Source organism: Ambystoma mexicanum, chromosome 3q, assembly GCF_040938575.1.
Source record: "Ambystoma mexicanum isolate Mex_15411 chromosome 3q, UKY_AmexF1_1, whole genome shotgun sequence".
Lineage (NCBI taxonomy): Eukaryota > Metazoa > Chordata > Amphibia > Caudata > Ambystomatidae > Ambystoma > Ambystoma mexicanum.
The window spans coordinates 297,261,484-297,282,886 of record NC_090926.1 but is presented as its reverse complement, the minus strand read 5'-3'; the positions used below and the strand labels follow the sequence as shown (position 1 = coordinate 297,282,886).

The 21,403-nt window shown below is 46.5% G+C and overlaps 1 protein-coding gene across 2 annotated transcripts in view; it reads right to left on the bottom strand.

The window, feature by feature from the left end:
* TROAP (trophinin associated protein) overlaps window positions 1-21,403 on the bottom strand; it is a 530,766-nt gene that overhangs the window by 212,097 nt on the left and 297,266 nt on the right. For both annotated transcript variants that reach the window (XM_069653825.1, XM_069653826.1), the window contains exons 14-15: window positions 7,414-7,569; window positions 6,101-6,196 (exon numbers count right to left, since the gene is read on the bottom strand). In XM_069653825.1, coding sequence (XP_069509926.1) covers window positions 6,101-6,196; window positions 7,414-7,569 — 252 coding nt within the window. The remainder of the gene's footprint in view (window positions 1-6,100; window positions 6,197-7,413; window positions 7,570-21,403) is intronic.

Genomic DNA, 21,403 nt, shown 5'->3' with positions numbered 1-21,403 from the left:
GGGTATCATCTTTTTTTCTGTATGGGTGGTACACAGCATCCTCAGTGCAGTACCACAGGGGTGTCAGTGACCCCCAAACAGACTCCATACCCTGGGACTGACTACTGTCTCCCAGGGCATGTAAAGTCACCATTGGCTTTACTAGTCCAAAATTGTGAACAGAAACAGTACAAACCATCACATTGTGGAAGTACTGGTAAGGGGTAATTCAATGTCACTGTCCCGTCCCCCCCTCGTCGAGTTCTGGCTGGTGGCAGTGGTTACCACGCGAAATATTCCACCAGAATATTCTCTATGGGATTTTCCCATTGATTTTAAACGCACCACTTTTTGGTGCAATGTTAAAGATACTGATGGTTTATTTAATATTAAATCACCGGTTGGGTCTTTTTGCTAGAACTCGATTCTAAAATGGCGTTTGTGTCCGTCTCTGTAACTATGACCAAGGTCGAGCCCTTTGTTCCACTATTTTGTCGGGCTTCTCCACAGAAGCCCTCCAAATGGTGCCACTCTGTCTGGGTTCCACAGAAAGGGTGGAGGGGGGAATTGGCACCCTAGACTGTGTTGCCTTAGCAACCCAAGTCGCACTCTACTCTGATTGGCCCAGTGGTGAGTCGCCCGGCTCACCACTAAGCATGTGTGATTGACAGCTAGGCTGATGAATGGGGGTTTTTCTGCATAAAAAAAGGGCCTTTGGGACTGGAACTTCAGAAGTCGCCACAGGACCTAAGAATCCGTAGAGGGAAGAAGCTGAGCCATCTGCAACGACACCACCGGTGAAGCCCTGCTGTAACTACCTCACCACTTTCCCGACGACAAGAGAAGATCTTCTGCGTGACGAGTCTTCTTCCCCTGAGCTGGTGGGATCAACCAGTTCGCCCTTCGCCTTCCAAAGACGTCTCTTGGTCGAATCGCCCGGCGGCAGGATAGCCAAGCTCACCACTTTTAACCGCAAATAAAAGGACTGCACCTTTTAAAATCGGGAACTCCGCGGCTGGTTTCATCCCTGTGCAGTGCAACGACTCCACATTTCCTCCTCGACGAGATCTTCTCTTCCCCCCCAGTCGGAACCATGAACTTCAACCACTGCCAGGAACAACTGCCCACGCTGGAGCTTCCTTTCTCTTTAAGGTACTGTGTCCTACCTGGCCTCCCTTTCTACAGATTGCTAAAGGTGACCCTTAAATCCTTGGCTTCTAAACTGGGTTGGCTCCAGGCCTTCTAACTATATCTTTTGGAATCACCCCAACCTCTTTTGAACACTCGGCAAAGACTTTCAGTGCACTTTAAACCGTGTGATCCTGGGCACATTTCGCTTTGCTCCATTTAAAGTGGGCCTGGCCTATGAACTTTGGCTTTACAGTATAACCAGCCTTTCTCCCCTTGCTCTGAACTCTTAAGTGTTGGGAACTGTTTTATTCTTATGCTCTGCCTTTTTCTCTCCCTTTAACTACATAATCAGAGTGCCATCTTGGTTAAGCGCTCACATCTGTTCTAACAACTAGTAGTGTTTAAACCCTGACTTGTCTGATAACCATTAAGGGAGGTGTGTATACTTTACCTGACTGCGTTTTAACTTGCTTTTGATTGAGAGTGCTAGTATATGCCATAAAGTGTGTTTTAAATAAATCATATACTTTTTATACAAAGCTCTGGTCAGTGTTTGTTTGCTCTACTGTGTGTTGGCCCTATTGTGTACGCTCTACATACTACCCTACTCTTCTTGCGAGAAGTCTGACTGCTCAGCCACAGCTACCAGGTAAATCTGGGTGGTACAGACTGCTACCAATTGGGTTTAATGCTTACTCCTGCAGTCTTAATCTTTTTGCAGTGTTCCCCAAGGGAACTGCACAGGATTCTGCCTAACGGTCCTCTAGAACCAGCGACGACAGGAAGTCCCTCCCTCCTCCAGTTGGCCGAGCACGTGCTGCAACATGATCATCCTGAATTTTTGGGACTCGATATGCTTATTGAGTCGTCATAGATCAAGAATGGGCCTCCAGCCCCCAGTTTTCTTTCTTACTAAGAAGTATTTGGCGTAAACTCTGCGGCCTCGGAGCAGCTTGGGAATCAGCTAGATCACCCCTTTTTGTAACATGGCCTGACCCCTCCAGACGCAGCCGAGGGATGTGTTGTTGTTCCTGCCGGGCCACTGGTGGTATCCACGGACACTCACTGAAACTCCAAAGTGTGTCCGTGGGCGAGAGCGTCCAGCACCCATCGATGTTTTCCCATGCGCTGACTAAGTTCGCCAGGCAGCATCCCACCGGGGTGCAGTGGTAGGGGCCCAACGTCCTGGCCAGTACAATCCTGCTTGGAGGCTAGCATCTTGACGACGATGGAGGCCACCTCCAAAGGCCTTTGAACAACCTCTGTATGCTTCCTGGGTGAAAGAACGGGAGGGTTGGCGGTATGACGACAAACCTCTGCTGAAACCCTTAGATGATCTGCCAGACTTCCCTCCTGAGGAACGAAAGGACGGACAGTGCTGTTGCAGCGTGCGCAGGGCACGGGCCGTCTCTGCGTCGGTCTTGATACCTTGAAGAGATTCATCGACGGCCTTTACAAAAAGATTGTCTGTTTAATGGCATGTCCAGGACCCTCATCTGAACTTCCGGTCTGAAGTTGGTGGCCTTCAGCCAGCCATGACGACGGAGGAAAACCATGTCCCCCATCTGGCGGAATCCAGTGTCCACAATGTCCAGGGCCAAGGTATTGGCGTGGTCCGACCCCACCTCAGCCTCTCAGAGGATCTCCATCGCCTCAACCAGTTTGTCCTCGGAGAGGAAATCCATAACTCCCGGTCGTACCTGGCCAGGATTGCTAAAGCATTAGCCTCCTTGACCGTCATAGCCGCCGAGTAGATGACCTTTCTACCCAGAGCGTCCAACTTCTTCCCCTTGCTGTCCGGGGGAACAGAGGCCGAGGACGACGGGTTGGACAACTTATTTCAAGCAGCCGCCGAGACCACTCAGTCTGGTGATGGCTGCAGTCGAGGACATTTGGGTGCAGACTCCGGCACCTGGTATTTCTTCTCCAGCCGGTTTCTTTTCACGGGGGCTGATGCTGAATTCTTCATCAGTGCTAGGCCCTCGTCCCAGATGTCGTACAGGAGGGGCTGTCATGACCCTTGCCCTCACTGGCAAGTCAGCCTTCCAGTTAGGGCCAGGACAAAGGCCTTAAAACCTCATCCAAGACTCTCTTGGAATCAGTACTGGCGCCTTTGGCGCCATGCTCAACCATCATGAAGACCAACATTAGAATGGGACTATTTACTTGGGACTATTTAAATTGGGGGGTGGGAAGGGTTCAGCCAACATGGAGGCACACACATAGCTCAGTTACAAGGAACTGAGCTATGCAGTCTAGTTGTTTAGGTGTGGCAGGCCTGGGACTATTTTACCTGGACTACTTTACCCGAAACTATTTAAACCACACCCAAACAGCAGAACATGTTTTGCGTTATTCTGCTGTGGGCAGCGTAACGCTCACCGTGTCCAGTTCTTTGATGCCAGCTTACCTGAAACCAAGGACCTGCAGAGAGAGAACACTACGAAATGTACCTGGAACAGTATCCTGTCTTCAACCCATCGCCGACTTCAGTTCCACTCACCTGAAGGTACAAACTCCATCATCCGGCACTGCATGCATCCTGGAATACCATAACCTGGAAAGAAGAGAAAGAAAGACAGCATTAGTAAGATTTTACGCACGTTTCCTCCCGAATGAAGAAAGCCACACAATGCTTACCTGGGTAGTCATCTCCTGGTCAGTATCTTTGCTGGAACATTACGGTGCTCGGCGAGGAACATTGCAACCTGCAAGGAGAGAAAAGACACAGGTTAGCAAAATAAAAGGCGAAACAGTGCCGCGCACTGCGCATTAATCACCGGACAGCATTGTGCACACCGCGCTTTCGTCTACCGGCCCATGCTCATCTTCAAACTGCATAACACCACCAAAATACCTTTCCATACCTAAAAGGAAAGAAGCAAGACATTATTATTCGAACTAAGAGGAACATAAGAACTGCATATAAAGACTATAAAGCAGCAAACCTATGGAGTCGCAGCAGGCCTGGATTCCCACAGGAGGGGGGGCTTGCACCAGTGAAGTAACTTGGTCGCTGCTTGCCCCCCACATATACGCGCCCCTGCCACGAGGAGCAAGACGGAGAATCCACCTTTTACAATATTAAAGTAAGGAGAGGGCCCAAGGGGGAGGAAGGAGTTGAGGCCAAGGGAGGTGGGAAAACAAAGACAATCTGGTATTGACTCCAGCTCTCCTATATTGCAGACCCATCTTTAACCAGAGGCCTTAACAAGGGACCGGGAGAGGGTTCGAGAGTGCAAATCATCCAACCAGGGCTGGGTGGCGTCCCCGTGGATACCAGGTGAGCGTAACAGGGCACCGCCCGAATAATCTGCCTTTTCGCCTCCCGGCTTTGATAAAGGAATCTCTCCTTCGTCTCCTCCGGCGTGAACTGGAAGAGTTGAGGCGTGGGCGACCATGGAGTGAAATCAGCCAACTTCATCCTGGGTAAAAGCCCTTGGAGGCGGAGAGATGTCGTTGGCGTCTGTCGTGTCCGTCCCTGTATCCCTACGGGGAGGGCAATGGCGGCTGGAGCGGAGGTGTAGGGTGCTGCTTCCTTTACTTCGGCAGATGTGGCACCGGTGTCAACGGGATCAGTGCCGTTGGCTTCCTCTTCTGCATCTCCGACACCAGCGTTTGCAGGGTCGAGAGAATGTCCTGCAACAGGTCTCGGGGAGATGCCGGGCAGAAGGGTCACTTGGCCCAGCACCTATGTCGTCGACCCCACCGATGTAGTCATCGCCGCCCCCCTCCAGTGGCGACTACCTTCTCAATGTTTGTCGTCATCCCCAACATCTTCCAGGATGGTGTGGACGGAACGCATGTCCTCCTCGCTGGAAGAAAAATCTGTGTCCTGGAGCTCCTCCATGCTCCTCCCCTTTTTTGTGCCCCAAGGGGTCAGCCTCGGGCTAAAGAAAAGCATCCTCTTTTCTGGGGTCTTTTCCACTGTTTGGCCAAAGCCTCTGGCTTGGGATGTAGAGCTACCCTGGCCGTCATAGGGGTACCCTGGAACGGGTCAGCGCATTTCACCTTTGAAGTGGCGGCCACCACCAGCTCGATAGATCAGGATGATTTAGCCTGGATCATCTGGGCCTTCACGGGAAGGTCAGACACCTTGTCCTGTTTGGCCTTCTCCGGTTTCTCTCGCAACTTCCCTAGGGTAGCTGACTTTCTCTTCGACGAACTGGAGTGATAGCTGGAGATTGAGGACGATGGAGATGATGAACGCACCTTGGCCGTCGCGGGACACGCTTGCGCAGCGGCCCTGACGGAAACAGACTCTCTGTGCTTGGCCTCGTCTTAGGCCCCCACAAATGGAGCGCCCTCAAAGGACTTAGAAGCCCGCTCTGGGTGGCTGGATCCCGATGAGGCATGCCCCCATAAACCACACTGGGTAGAGGCCCTGGCTTTGAGCCACACCGCCAGTTTGATGTGCCGATCCTTCATAGTGCGCTTGGTAAAGCCACAACAATATCTCGCAATCCTCCTCCTTTTGCGTTGGGTAAAGACAATAAAGGCACATGGAATGCTTGTACTTCAAGAAAACATTCCTCAAACTGCAGCTGATGCAGATCTTGAATAGGGAACCCCGTCCTCCTGTGCAATGGTCCGGCATGCGGTGTAGGCATGATGGCCTTCTGGGAACTTCAAAGAAGGAACACTTGACGATTCCGCCTTTGAGGGGCATTGAATATCCATTCAAAGTATTTATTTTCACCATTTAATATAAACAAGTCACCTCTAATCCCCTGCAGATCCTATCATCACTTAGCAGGAAATGACAATCGAGAAAATCTACATAATATAGCACTCCAAGCATTGTGTGTTTCCTGTAGTTTACACACAAGCACATCACAGTGAGGTACAAACACCAAAGTGAATACCTGTCAAGGTACACACAGCCATGTACCCTCCCACCTGCGGTGCAAAACAAACTTTGGTTCTGGCCCATCTAAAAACACACTTTGGGTGTTTCCTCTGGCAAGAACTCTACTGTGTAATTACTCACAAGTGGGACAGCTGCTTCATCATCTGGGGTCCCAAGGAGGTCTTGCGATGCGGACTGAGGGGACAAGCCATTGGACCATGTGACACGACTTGAGGACTGAAATAGGAAGACAAAAGTCTGAAGCTGTTTACTCACAGAAAGGGAGGCACCATTTGTGCAGAGAAGAAACAATGAGGGCTAGTAGAATATTAATACCCCAATCATTTTTATATAGCACTTAAAGCTAGAACCCTCCCAATGGTAAGCACTGTAATGGTTGGTAATACTACCCAATTTAATAGTACTCATTTTATTTATCTCAGACCGATAAAGGGCTGGGTCAGCTTTGTCGAGATTCAAACTTGTGCAGGGCAGGCTGGAGCCATCTCCAGGGCGAATGCTTAGCTCAGTGAGCTATCTGCCCAAAATAAGTAGGGGTAATTTAAATGGAATGGAGGTTCACAAAAACTATGAACATCACAACTTCAGTATAGAATAACATTTTTATTTTTTTTTTAAAAGCAAAACCTTTGCTGATGGTAGAGGTAGAAATGCATTAAAATTATATTTTAAATCAGATTCCTTCATATTTTTAAGTGACGCTATTCATTTTCTGCACCAGCAGAAATTTAAATTCTAGCTTACAAGCAGCTCTTGCATGACATTCTCCCAACGTCTTCAGCATCAACATAGGTCTCACATTTGGCCGGACAAGAGACTAACTAGTAACTAGTTACAGGGCACTCAAACAACTTTGTGGAGGTAGAAATGCACTTTCAAGGGTGTTTTTATTTGCAAGCCATGGGCAACTTCTGGAAATTGCACAGTGAGACCAGATACCCAACAGCAAGCCAACTGACCATTAGCTTCATGGCAGCTGTACGTTTCTGGTGCAAGGATGTTTCCCACCCAGTCTTACACACCCATTATTCCAACAGTACTAGAAGCAGTGAATGGTGTGTGCTGGTTTTCGCAAACCCATTTTACCAAATAAAATATGTTGAAAAACACAGAAGGGAGAAAGACCTCGCTGAAATTGCAGCCTCTGCTGTCTGTTATAGTAGACTAATCCCTACAATGGATGTATAGAGTTGTGACAAACTTTACATATGAACAATTTTTAGGGATGGGACTATGAGAGTGAATGGGTGCATATCACATAGTAAGTGCCCGGAAAAGTCAGTCGTTAGACTGTGACAACATGCACAGACATCACAAAGGACATTTGTTTAGGAACAACAAACAAAAAGAAGGAGCTCTAGCAGACATCTCAGAATAAAGACCTTCACACTCCCACAAAGAGAAGTTTATTAGACCTTCTCTTTGGAACGTACCTTAGGGGGCTCTACATTTGATGCTTCAGTGACTGCTTGCAGGTGACCAGCAAGCATCGCCTCAGTATTCAGTTGCTTTCTTGCTGCTTCCATTGCCCGCGCTTGAGGTGTTTTGGGAAAAACTGGACGGCTTCTCTTCGGAAGGGATCTCAAGTACTTGAGGGAAATGCAAATTCAAAAGTCAAGGACTTCCACGGGTCAATGCATGAGCAAAAACTTCAGGTTGCAATCAAAGGCCTCAGGGTAAAATTAAAACAAAATGATAAAGCAATTGATCTACATGTCCAGCACTCACATGCTATAAAGCTGATGATTACCTGTGGCACTATTAGCCAAGTGAAATGTGCCAAATGGCAATAGCACCCTTTGGTAGATGGTACAGCAAAAGCATCTGACAGCAGCGACTAGTGGGTCAAATGTTACTATAGGGGTACCAGCCAGGGCCATTTAAAAGTCCTTTGTGCTAGTGTGAAGTGTCAAATCGTGGCTACTCCAGATAGACCGCTGAACTATCAGACAAAGCTGTATGATATTTTATAAATCCTTCTGCCTTACACCCCCCCGTCCTCCCTCCCCCAACTGCCTCTTTCTTTAGGGCCCTTAAGTGTATGTCGGTGGAAAGAGGAGGTCCTGCTGGTGCATGCTCTTCACACCTCTGCTTTGTATTATTGGCAGGGTCTACAGTCAGAGTGAGTAAGGATGCAGGGCCACGTCCTAACTGGCCATTTCTCCCCAGCATTATGGTGGTGGTGGTGGTGGTGAGCTGCCATTAAGATCAATACATGTACAGGTCAGCGATTGGAGGATGCATGTAAAGTGTGGGTGATGAGTTTTTTATAAAACCATCTGGCGAAGGATTCAAAATAATAATCTTGCAGTGCATGCAGATGCTGTTGATAGATTTCCAGAATCATCCCTGTGGAGATTCTCAGAAGCCATCCCATTCTGGTGAACAGAGAAAGATGCTAAAGTGTAGTCAAACTATCTGGGTAGTATGACTGAGCAGCTAGTGTGGGAGTGGTGAAGGGTCAAGGTAAGTACACAGTGCACTCTTAATTCAGCAGATTTATTTAAACCTAGCAATGAAAAACCACATGTAACAACCAAAAATGCACTGCTTCTATATAGACAATCAGTTTGGTGTGCTCTGCACTAACATTTAGAATACATTTTTAGATTAGTTTCAGTACATTGTAGGAGTGAACCAAGTCAAGAGAGTAAGTACAGTTAGGAAATTGATATGTTGATAATAAAAGGGTTTGAAACACTGTTACAAAACCTTAGGATCCATGGTACTACATAAGCCAGAATTCCGAATTTGGAGATTCTAGGGTGCCTTTTTGGGTATCTTTAACCTTTTGCTGCCACCTCCCCGTTTCTTAAAATTCCTTCATATTTTGTTGGACAGAAGGATTCCCCCCCCCTGAAGTCCCCCTGCCATTGGGCCTTATTATGACCCTGGCGGTAGCTGTGGTGAATTACTAGGGCATTACAGCCCTGGCAGTCCCGGTAATTCCCCATTGCCGGGTGCCGGAACAAATTACTCCCCATTCCATTCGACTATGGGAATGGGGAGGACTGATGCACCGGCACCATTTATGAATGGTGCCGGTGCATCCGTCAAGCTCTGCAAGTGGGTGCCGTTCCGTCCGCCAGGTCAAGCACCAGCTAGCAGAACTCGTAGTTTGCCAGTCCGCTAACAACGGTGCCGGTAGCTTACCGGCACCGTTGGTACCGGACTAGCAAACTTGTAATGAGGCCCATTGTGTCCCTTTTTACCTATTAAAAAGGTATATGGTATTTCTGCCTTAGAGTGATTGTGTCATTGTATGTTCGTTTTAGGGAATAGGTCGGTGGTGGCTGCGTTTTAACTTTAGCTTCACCATGGGTGCAAGCCAATTTCACACATTGGTAGCCCAATGCACCGTTGTGGTAGCCATTGGTGTACACATTTTCTCTTTTTAATTTTAATCCTGCTCCCACTCATTTTGTTTTCTAGGACTTCCCTTTATCAAGGTGGCCTCAAAAATGGCCTGTCTGATCACGTGGGCTCTTTGTGAGCCCATCATGGCAGCCTCCATACTGGTCCTAAATGTTTTAGGCTAGTAGAAGTAGCTAGACTAGCCCTCTCACTTCCTGTGGGGGTGGCCTTGGCTGAGTGGCAGTCCCAATGGCGAACCAGTAGGATTGGCCATCAGCTTCTGCACACAGCACCTTTTGTGATTGGCTGGCTTTTGGCCAAACCCCCTTCACAGGGGCATTTAGGTACTGCTCTGCCCCTAACCGCTCTCTTGCTGCTTTGTCCCAGAACATGGAGGTGGCAGATCCGCCGTCCTGCTGCATAGTTACTCGCTGATTCCTGCTGTTTTGGTTGGTTAAACGGGCCTCATCTGGCAATACTATTCTTAATATTAGAATATTTTTGGAGTGCTAGCCTAGCTTCGGGAAGCAGCAGTGGCTTGGCATTATTCAGTTTTTATTTTATGCCAGAAGTCAAGTACATATATTTCTTGGAGACCCAGAGACACTGGGGTTAAGCCATTCGATGCTGCCTCGAGCTGTTGTCTCCGTCCTGGGGCCTATTGCTCCCATTCGGCTGCCTTTTGTACGTCCTGCTGCTGGGAGCAGACTGTTCTCCCTTCTTTCTGGATTCTTCTTAATGCAATCTTTTGCTCTAGGATTGAAGGTAGACGTCATAGAAAGAGCCTCTGTTCATCTCACGTATCTCTGAATTCATCATCGGTTAAGGGTGCCATGGTCCTGCGAATCAGATACTGAAAACCACACCTCTGGAGAAGAGCTATTTACTTGCCAGGTTGTTGTGGGTCACAGGAGCAGTTTCCGGCAAATCCACCAGCATGCGTACTTACCTTGGGTCCCAAGGAAGGGAGATTATTCACGATATTCACCACTGGATGTTCCCGGTATGCAGTCTTTATAACTAATCTTTTATGAAGACATGCTTTTAAACCGAAACTTTTAAAATGAAAACTCATAAGGAGAACATATATGTGGGAAACGGTTGGGGTGGGTTTTTAGGGGTGGGAAACGGGGGGTTGAGAGGGGGGTTATCCTCCCTCCCCCCCCGTCAGTCAGGGTCCAACACTACTTATACACTGTCAAGGTTCCACACTACAGCTCATGTTTAAAACATTCTATTTGGAAGTGGAAGAGTGGCAAGGTGGAGGCACAGCTCAGCAGCATTGAAAGGCTGGGGCTAGAGGTGAGGTAGTTTGGAATTCTTTTCAGAATTCTAAACTGCCTTTCTTTCTTATTATCAATGGAGCAGGTTGCAGTTTTCTTAGTTCCCGAAGAAGTACCAGAGTGAAACTTAAGATAACCTCAGAGAAGCAAGTGTCAAAAATACAAAAAGCAGCTACAGATGAAGAAAGCTAAGTGCAAAACAATCCCAGTTTGTTTAGAATGTTTTCATAAACTTATTTGAAGGAAAAAGTAAAGGTTTATATGAACTCTTTCAAGCGCTGAACTGTATGGGTTGCATGTAATTTATTGTAAATAAGGAAGTGCTAAATGTTTTAAGAAAACAGTCATCAGCCAGCATCACGCGTGTAGTGAAAAGCAACTTGTTTCAGCGTTCCAGTTCTGTGGTGTAACGTATTAACTTGGGCATGCGGTCGGAGGCTGCCGTGTAACACTAATCCTTTAAAAATTGTATAGCAAATCAACTAACATCAAGTTACCTTTAGTTTGTGTTTTAATACGCGTACCTCGTCAGCCTTCGCTTTCAAGGAAAGGACCCTCAGACGTAAGCGTACATGCATCTCTCTCTGTGAGGAGATTTGAATCGGAGGGTGAACAGCTGTCTTCGTGGCAAGCCGGCAGCAACGTTTATGGTGATTCTTTGTTTTTCGAATTGTTAATTAAGATGGTAAGTTAATAGACAGCACAGACTTGCATTAGAGGATTGATCTCTAGCTTTGCGCAAGTTTAAACGGCGCAAACTCGCGCTTATGTACAAAATTAACTGAAACCAAGGCAAGAAGCAATTTCATGAGCTAATGTGCACATAACCCTCATAATAGAATAAAACAAGGGTTAAGCAGCACGAAACATGCATATTCTTCATGAAAACTCAAGGAAAGACAGTACCAAGTATTTGGAAATTGTGTGGCAAAAGAAAAAACAAAAAGACAATTAAATAAATCTACATTATTGAAAAGGTACCAGTTCTAAACTTAGCAGAAAAAAGAAAATTAGCAATCAGAAACCTCAAGCAAGACTTTCAAAGAATACAGCAGCAACATTTCAAATAAGCAAGAGCCCATCAGCACCGAAAGCATAGGCTGCAGGTATTAAAGGGAAGTGGGTGGTAATAGAAAATCTAAGGCATTCAGGAGGATAAGAAGGCAGTGCAGGTTGTAACTTGTTGCGATTACCTTCTAGGTCTTACTGAACTATCCAGTCCAAGAAGGAAGCAGAAGAAGAGGGTGCAAGAGAAGATCGGCATTTGTTATTTTTTCAACTTCCCCTTTCCCCTTGGGTTTGCCAGCTTGATGGTTATTTCTTTACAGAGATGGTTAGGCCTGCAGACTTGGAGGGGTGGGGGGTTGTTGTCTGGTGGGCTATCATCAATCCTGCAAGAATTCTATAGCTGGACCTGACAGAATGAAAATCCCACGTAACTAATCCTGCCTGAGTAAAGATGGACCCAGAGTCAGTTGAGTTTGAGTGTTTTAGGAAAGACGTTGATGGAGATCAAGGAGGATTTATAGGGGGCTAGAAATGAAATCTTATCTCTATGAGTAAAGATGGAGGAATGAAGCAGTTTCGATCACAAGTCTGAGGCCCCAGGTCCATCAAAATTGAGTAAGGAAATGGACAGGGAGCCACCAGTTTTGAATCAGGAGGGAGGCTTAGAGTGGTAGACACGTGCGTCTGGAGAAACTAAAAAAATAAATGTAACTCCCGGAATATCTTTAGATTCCACACCTTTAGCACCCCCAGAAAGATTTGGTGGAGATTTGAAGAAATACAAATCCTTTTCAATGCAATGTGAATTATACTTTTTGTGCAGACCAGAGCCTTTTCCCACGGGAACCTCAAAAGTGGTGTTCCCGATATCTTATCTAACGGGGGAGGCGGCTGCTTGGTCGGTTCCTTTGGTGGAAAAGGGAGCGGCAGAGTTACACAGAGTTTAAGTGTGAGTTTAGTAAAATGTTTGACAGGAGAACGTCATCTCTGAGTGTAGATGGAGTTATTGGAGTTACGTCACGGAAGTAGAGAGCTGGTAGCTTACATCACTCAGCTGCAGGCCATAGCACAGGCAAGAGGGTGGCCTGAAGAGAAGAGCTTCACTTTTTCACAGATTATAAGAGGAATTAAAGGATGCATTGGCAACAATAGTAGAGATACCAACCTCGAGTGAAGATTTAATAACTTTAGTCATTCAATTAGATGTTAGATTAACTGAGAGGTCTGAAAAGAGGAGACATTTCCTGAAGGCAGAGTTTGGAGTAGGAGTGAATGACCCAAGGTAGATCAGGTTGGGAAGGAAGTAAGGGGTCCTGTGCGTGAAAGTCAAATCAGGGCACCATTGACCAAAGAAGAAAAACATAGAAGGCGCAAGGAGAATTTGTGTTTGTACTGCGGAGGCGGAACTCACTTCGTGGCAAGATGTCCACACACTCCAAACAGATTCCCGCCATTCGCTGGACGAGGACAGATGGTGGCTAATACCAGTCTTGCCAGAAAATTATCAGGAATTCCAGGATGTGTTCAGTAAGCAGGAAGCTTGTGAATTACATCCTCATCCCCCGTATGACTGCAAGATAGATCTGTAAGATGGGGCGTCAATTCCTTGTGGCTGAATGTATGCTCTAACAGAGAAAGAAAAAGCATTTGAAGGAGTACTTGGAGGAAAATCTCGCAAAGCATTTTATTCGAGATTCACAGTCACCTGCAGCATCGCCCTTATTTTTTGTGCCTAAAAAGAATAGAATTACCATCAAGAATCGATATCCCCTACCACTGATTTCAGTCATGCTTGATGGGATCCAGGGAGCCAAGATATTTACTAAGTTAGAATTTAGAGGGGCCTACCATCTGGTGAGAATTCGACAAGGTGACTAGTGGAAGACTGCATTTAGAACTCGCTACGGATTTTTCGAATATCAAGTCATGCCATTTGGCCTCTAACGCTCCAGCAGCTTTTCAATTTTTCATCAATCAAGTACTTTGAGAATTTTTAGATTTCTTCCTGGTGGTTTATAAAAACGACGCTTTGATTTTTTCTAAAGAACATGATCAGCATTTAGAACATGTCAAGAAGGTATTAATCAAGTTGAGGGAAAATCATCTATTTAAGAAACTCGAAAAGAGCCAGTTTCATACTGATCATGTAGAATTTTTGGGGTTTGTGCTTTCCCCTGAAGGACTTATAAAGGACTCAGCCAAGATTATGGCCATGAAGGACTGGCCACAACCCACGACAGTGAAAGACATACAAAGTTTCATCGGTTTTGCACATTTTTATCGCAGATTCATTCAAATATTTCGCAGGTAGTTACTCCAATAACCAGGATGCTGAAGAAAGGAATTACATTTAAAATGGAGTGAGAAAGCAGAAAGGGCTTTTCCATTTTTGAAGGGAACATTTGTAAAGGGACCTATTTTGTTGCATCCGGATGTTGAACAGCCTTTTTTCTGTGTGCTATGGGAGCTGTGCTGTCTCAACGTCAGACAACTGGGCAACTTCATCCCATGGCGTTCTTTTCCAAAAGACTTTCTCCGGCTGAAAGGAACTATACGATTTCAGACAGGGAACCATTGGCCACCAAGGCAGCTTTTGTGGAATGGAGGCATTATCTCCTGGGAGACATCGAGTCACGGATCTTAACTAATCACAGGAATTAGATTTTTCTTCGTTCGCCAAGAACTTTGACTCCTAGAGAATTGCGTTGGTTCTTATTTTTCACTGAATATGATTTTGGCATCATGTGTAAACCAGGGCGTCAGAATGGGAAGGCAGATGCGTTGTCTCTGTGTATTCCAAGAAGTGCTAGGTATAACCTTAGTGCACCAATGCCTTTGCTTGCGGAAAATAATTTAATTGTAGGAGAGATACGGAAGGTGAAGGATTCGAGCGGATCCAACAACAGATGTCCGTTGAGCAGCTTTTGGAATGGAAAGCAGAGGATCCGGTACGTCAGATAAAAGAAGGGCTACCTTACGAGGATGCAAATTGTATTTAACTTCTGAAGAGTTACGGGAAGAAGCATTGAAGGATTGTCATCATTCACCGTTGGCTTGGCATCCAGGATTAAGAAGACTCTTGAATTATTACGCAGAGAATTTTGGTGGAAGGAAATGCGTGAAGACAGAGAAAATTATTTGAGAACTTGTGAAATTTGTATTTGTGCCAAGTCTGATCATCAGAAAGCTGCAGGATTACTTGTACCTCTTCCAGGAAGCGGTCGTGTAACACTAATCCTTTAAAAACTGTTTAGCAATCAACTAACTTCAAGTTACCTTTCGTTTGTGTTTTAATACGCGTAGGTCGTCGGTCTTCGCTTTCGAGGAAAGGACCCTCAGACATAAGCGTACACGCCGTGCATATTTCTGAGGAGATTTGAATCGGAGGGTGAACAGCTGTCTTCGCGGCAGCAACGTTTATGGTGATTCTTTGTTTTTAGAATTGTTAATTAAGACGTTAGGAAGTTAAGTTAAAAGACAGCACAGACTTGCGCAAAGTTAGAGATCAATCCTTGAATGCAAGTTTAAACGGCGCAAAGTCGCGCTTATGTACAAAATTAACTGAAACCAAGGCAAGAAGCGGTTTCATGAGTTAATGTGCACATAACTCTCATAATAGAAGAAAACAAGGGTTAAGCAGCACGAAACAAGCATATTCTTCATGAAAACTTAAGGAAAGACAGTACCAAGTATTTGGAAGTTGTGTGGCAAAAAAAAAGAAAAAAGACTCAATTAAATAAAACTACATTATTAAAAAGTAACAGTTGGAAACATTAGTGGCTTTAGCAGAAAAAAGAAAGTTAGCAATCAGAAAACTCAAGGAAGACTTTACACAGAGATTTTTATGCCGGCAGACTTGAGGGGGGAGATCTGGTGGGCTAGCGTCACTCCTGCAGGTATTCTCAAGCTGGACATGACACACCCCACAAAACAATGTTTTCGTTATAAAAGTTTTGTATAAAATCATTCTACATAAAAGGGGTCGTTAGACATGTAACCGATGTTCCCCAGGTCAAATGGTAGCGATTCCGGTTAGTTGAGTCCTAACCGAGATTCCCCATAGACTAGCATTATGGGGCCTCCTGTCCTGCAACAATTTACCCGGGTCCCTCTACCAATCTCTAATCTTTCCATGGGGTGTTCTGTGGTCTTCCTTGGGGTTGATTATTGCAGCAGCTGCACCTGTGGGGTATAATAACAAATGACTTGGCTCTCAGTAATGTTTTTTCTGAGCGCTGTTCATCCCATGGATTCCTAATGTAGGATATTCCTAAAACTGTTGTAAAAAAGTTACAGGTGCCAGGTGGCGTAGCGCGTTATCTGCCCAACACTGCTACTCAATGGACGTTGAGGCCAGAATATATTGAGGCGCTGAATAGTTCCACCTGTTTCCCTAGCACTCCGACGCTGAGGGAATATAGAACCAATGGTGTACAAGCTTTCTGCCAAGAGGGACAGGTTGGGAGGGCGATGAGGAATCTGAGAGGAACATCCATAAGAAAGAACATTACTGAGAGGCAAGTAATTTCATCTTCTAATGGATTCTTCTCCCACAGATTCCTCATCTATGACAGACACCAGAAATCTGGAGGCTGTAGGAAGCAAGGATACCACCTAAACACGAACTCTGGAGGGCTGCCCCACAAAAACAGGAATTCTGGCCTGCAAGAAGAACCAAGCAGTAATGCTTAGCAAACGTGTGGAAAGACACCCACATTGCCGCCTGGCAAATGTTCAGGACAGGAACTCCACTTGTAGATGGAGCTCGGATACCCTCAGGCACATCCTTCCTAGACAGATCGTAGCATTCTGAAATGCAGAGAATGATTTACCATTACAGGGTCCGTTTGGTCACAGCCCAGCCAGCATGAGCAACAACATAAGCAATGAAAAGCTGTTCTTTCCTAGCCTCGCTAGTATGCTACACGTAAGGGCTCGCACTGGGTCCAGTCGATGGAGTCATTCCTCTGCCTTGGAAGGGTGATGGTGGAAAAAACTAAGGAAGATGGATCATCTGAGAGAGATGGGAATCCGTGACAGCTTTCAGAAGAAAGGGGAACCTCACTCTCAAAGTCACCTTCTCTGTGGATAAAAACAAATGGGGAGGTAAAACGGGCAACGCCTGGAGCTTACTCGCATGCCTCGCGGGAGTGATGGCATACAGGAAAATCACCTCAAGAGTGAGCAACATAATAGGACAGGAATGGAGGGGCTCAAACTGAGCCCCCATAAAGAATGTCAAACCAAAATTTGAATCCCACGCCGGAACCATAAACTGGCCGGCAGGAAACTGGTTACACAAATCCCACGAAAACTACATAACAGTGGGGATTATGAAGAACGAGCACTGATCCGGGACCTTTTGAAAACCAAAATAGCGGCGAGGTAACTCTTTACAGTGCCAATTTGCAGTTTCACTTGGGACAAGGATAGGAGAAAATCTAAAAGTATATAGTGGACAGGATAAGGGATTCAGATGCTCTTGGCACCAAATCGAAAATGTACACCACCTGCAGTCATGAATGGATAGTGGGCCTCCTAGCTGAAAGTAGCACATTGAGGATATCGCCGAACAAGTGCCACACTCCTCCTCTCAGTAGCCAAGCATAGAAGGTTCAGGCTGTTGAAGTTCGGGCGAGTACCCCACACCCCCAATTGGGAAACTAAGTCGACTCTCCTAGGGAGGCACCAGGGAGGGCATATGGCCATGTCCAGCAATTTCAGATACCATGCTACCCCGTGCCCAGTCCAGAGCAAACAGGATCAACGTGGTCCCGAACAGGCGCAAACTCCTGCGAACCAGTGCAATGACAGGGATCGGCAAGGACGTATAAAGAAGGTTGAAAGTTCACTTCACTGTCGGTTCATCCCCCAGAGAACCTGGACAAGGCAATTCCCACGAACAGGACAACTGCACTTCCCGTTGATACTGGAAGCAAAAGGTCTGTTTAAAGGTTCCCCCAAAAGGAGATCTCCCCCCAGAACTTCCTGACAGAGCTCCCACTCATGGGAGGCCGAAGTCTGTGCTGAAGGCATCCGCTCCGACATCCTCTCATGCGGCCATATGAGCCAGCATTGGAGAGACCCTTTTCCACAACCCAGAACCACAGTCTCATTGCTTTTCTTCACAGAGGCAAGGACCCCACACCACCTTGTTTGTTGAGGTAGTGCATGGTCACAATGTTGTCCAACAGGGCCAGCACAGTCTTGCTTTTCACAGAGGGGAGGAAAGAAAATGGCCAGCCTAATTGTCCTCAGCTACAGCAGGTTGATGGGTTCCCAAGACTACCGGGAGACCAAAGTGAGCTCACAGTCTGATCTAGCAGGTGAGCACCCGAACCAGTCAGAAGCGTCCGTGACCACTGTCACCTGGGACCAAGGTTGATGAAACAAAGTGCCTCTCAGCAAGTTGTGCTCTATGGCCCACCATGCAAGATAATCAACGTTCTCATGCGCAGCCTTGCCTCTGGAGGCCATAAGGCAAAGGAAAGGCGAGGCTGGGACTTGTTCTTGGGACTGGAGGACTTTGACCATCCGAAAGATGTCTGCCACTTGGTCCTTGAGCGGGACAGAGCTGCCAAATATACAAAACTGCTTGAATTAATCAGAGGGACTGGGATGGGAGTTCAGGGAAAAGCCCAGGATGTGCAATAGCGTACAAGTGCGAAGTAGATGCTCCACAATACCTCTCGAGAGCAAGCTCGGATGAGCCAGTCGTCTAGGTAGAGAAAGACTAATGCCATTCCTCCTGAGGAGTCTCACCACCACTGCTAGCAGCTTAGTGAAAACCCTGGGAGGCAAAGAAAGACCGAAAAGCAGGACTTTGAATTGGTAGTGATGTTGGCCCACCAGGAACCTTGGGTACTTCCATTTGCTGATTCATAGAAAACACAGGAAGTAGGAATCCTGCAGATCCAGCGATACCAACAAGTACTGCAGACCCAACTTATGCAGGATCTGAGCCAATGTAACCATCTTGAACCTGTCCTTGCGCAGAAACAAGTTAAACAGCTGCAGATCCTGAATGGAACACAAACCTAGATCCTCCTTTCAGCATCAGAAAATAGGTGGCGTACCACCCCCTTCCTCCTTCTGAGCGCCGTGCCAGTTTGATTGCGCTCTTGGACAGTAGCCAATGGACCTTCTCCAGGAGGATGGTGTCAGGAGACAAGGGGGGACCTGAGGGCTGTGGCCTAGAGGGAACTTGAGGCATGAGAGTCAATAACCCTGCTGGATGACCCGTAGGACCCAAGTGTCGGACGTGGTCCTTGACCATTCCGGGCTGAAAAGGGAGAGACTCTCCAGTCACAGAGTTTGTGCCCTGGGATGCAGCGGGATGACAGTTGCAGCTGCACCACCTCTACCTTGACCTAGTGGGAAGCGTATGCACCCTGCATTCTTTCTAAGGCAGACTGACAACTGCCTCTTGGGGCATAGGAGGTGGAGGGACAAAATCCCCAGCTCAAGGCGCAGACTGTGCAAAGGACATAGGAGAATTTCACCTTGGTGCAAGATCTATTCACGGCACGGCACACAGTGCAAAACTGCCTAGCGTAAAAACCTTACCCCATGCATCAAACGGTGTGCAGTCATAATGTCGACATCAATAATGTCGACAGTCAAAATGTCGACAAATTAATGTCGAAAAACAATAATGTCGACAAACAAAAATGTCGACATTATTCGATATTTTTTCGAAATTTAACTTAGTGCATGCATAAATAAATAAATAAATATATATATGATGTGGTGAGTATGAGGGGTGGTTGGGGGGGTGTGGGGGGGTGGCAGGGGGGTGTTGGGTGAAGGGGGGGTTGGGGGGGGACCCCCCATAGCAAATACAATTTTTATTTATTTAATTATTGGATAAATAAATAAATAAATAAATAATTGGTATGTGTTGAGTATGAGGGGTGAAAGGGTGGTTGGGGGGTGTGGGGGGGGTGGCAGGGGGGTGTTGGGTGAGGGGGGGTTGGGGGGGGACCCCCCCCCATAGTAAATGATCCTTTTTTAGTTTATTTATTTAATAAATAAATAAATAAATGAATGGTATGTGTTGAGTGTGAGGGGTGAAAGGGTGGTTGGGGGGTGTGGGGGGGGGGGTGGCAGGGGAGTGTTGGGTGAGGTGTTGATAGTTTTAAGGGTTTATAGTCATAATGTCAAAAAAAAAATGTCGACATTTTTTTTTCGAAAAAATGACTTTTTACATTATAAGTATAGGATGTCGACATTATTATTTTCGACATTATTATTTTCGACATTTTTTTTTCGACATTATGACTATAAACCGCATCAAACCCCTTACTTTCCCTGTCCAACGGTAGAGACAGGAAGGTCGATGTTTACAGGCTAGCTGTCGCAGCCTGAACTACCAAACTTTGGTAGGTTTCTCCCAAATCTCCAGAAATCTCCAGAACCCGGGTACCCCCGGTACATTGAATGGAAGGAGCGTCTCCTCCTTGGGAGCATCATCCAAGATGTGGCATAGCTCGTACTGGGCCTTTGACCTGGACGGGGCTGAAAGCCACAGAGTACTGACAACCTTAGCCATAAATCGCTAGAATGCAGCTGAGGCTTCCAGGGGTGGGAGCTGGCAAAATGTCCATCTCTGAGGAGGTATCAAGGCCACTGTGTTAGGAGAATTCTCATAAATGTGCTAATTCCCTTCACCTTAGAGACCCCCAGCAACTTTACTGGATTTTGAGGACTTGATATTTTTACCTGGAAAGAGTGTGAGCCTTTTTTCCCCTACTCATGTATTTTGATGTGTGTTTTACTCCATCTAAAACTCCATAATCAAAGAACACTAAACTCCAGAGGCATCATCTTTTCATGTGCGTTACACAGCACCCTCAGTGCAGTGACACAGGGATGTCTTTTAGACTTCCAAAATGTTTAAATACCTTCTCTGGGATAAACTACCTTTTTCCCAGAGAATGTAAGGTTAAATTGTCTTTAATAGTCTTTAAATTCCTCGATCCAGTCCACACTATCTTCCTATAGAGTGCTGGATGGGTTACCTAGTATCCCTGTGTCTAGAAACTCATTTAGTAGTCAAATGCTACCATTTCCTATCGAAATGGCTGGTGGCAGTGGTTTTACAACAAACTACCATGATTTTCACTGACCGCCAACACCGGTAGCTAAAAATCGCAGGAGCCTTGTTTTTCAAAATGGTGCCTTAGAGTCGAACACTGGAACGAAAGAACGAAGACTAGCTGGAGGAGGACGGCTGCTGCAACTCCTGGACCGTTGGTTTGCCCGGTGAAGACCTGCTGCAGGTTCGAATTGCCATGTTCATCTCGACAGAGAAGCCCCTTCCCTTCAAGGACAACTTTTTCCTTGGAGTTGGTGGGACCAATCAATGCATAAGCCACCTGGATACCATTCTCGGAGCTGGTTAGGTTTAACCAGGGAGGGGTGGGGGGCACAAGCTTGTGTGCATGACGACAGCTACTCGAACCGAAGATCTTCCATTTTGCCAGCTTGTTTGACCAGTCCCCATGCAGTGTAGGAGTCCTGACGTCCCCCCTCTTGTCCCCACGACTAAGGCTCAGGAACAGTGAGATCTGCAGGAACCAACATCTTCAACTACATCTTTCCTTCATATTAGGTTACTGTGCCAACCCGATTGAGAGAACTTCTCACAGTGAAAGTTCGTGAAACTTTCCCAACTTGCTGGCCTAATCAGCTTGTGACCCAGACTTTACTGTTTACTACAAGAACCGCTCTTTCCTATCCAAGACACTAGCCCATTGACCTTGGCCTAGGCCTATTG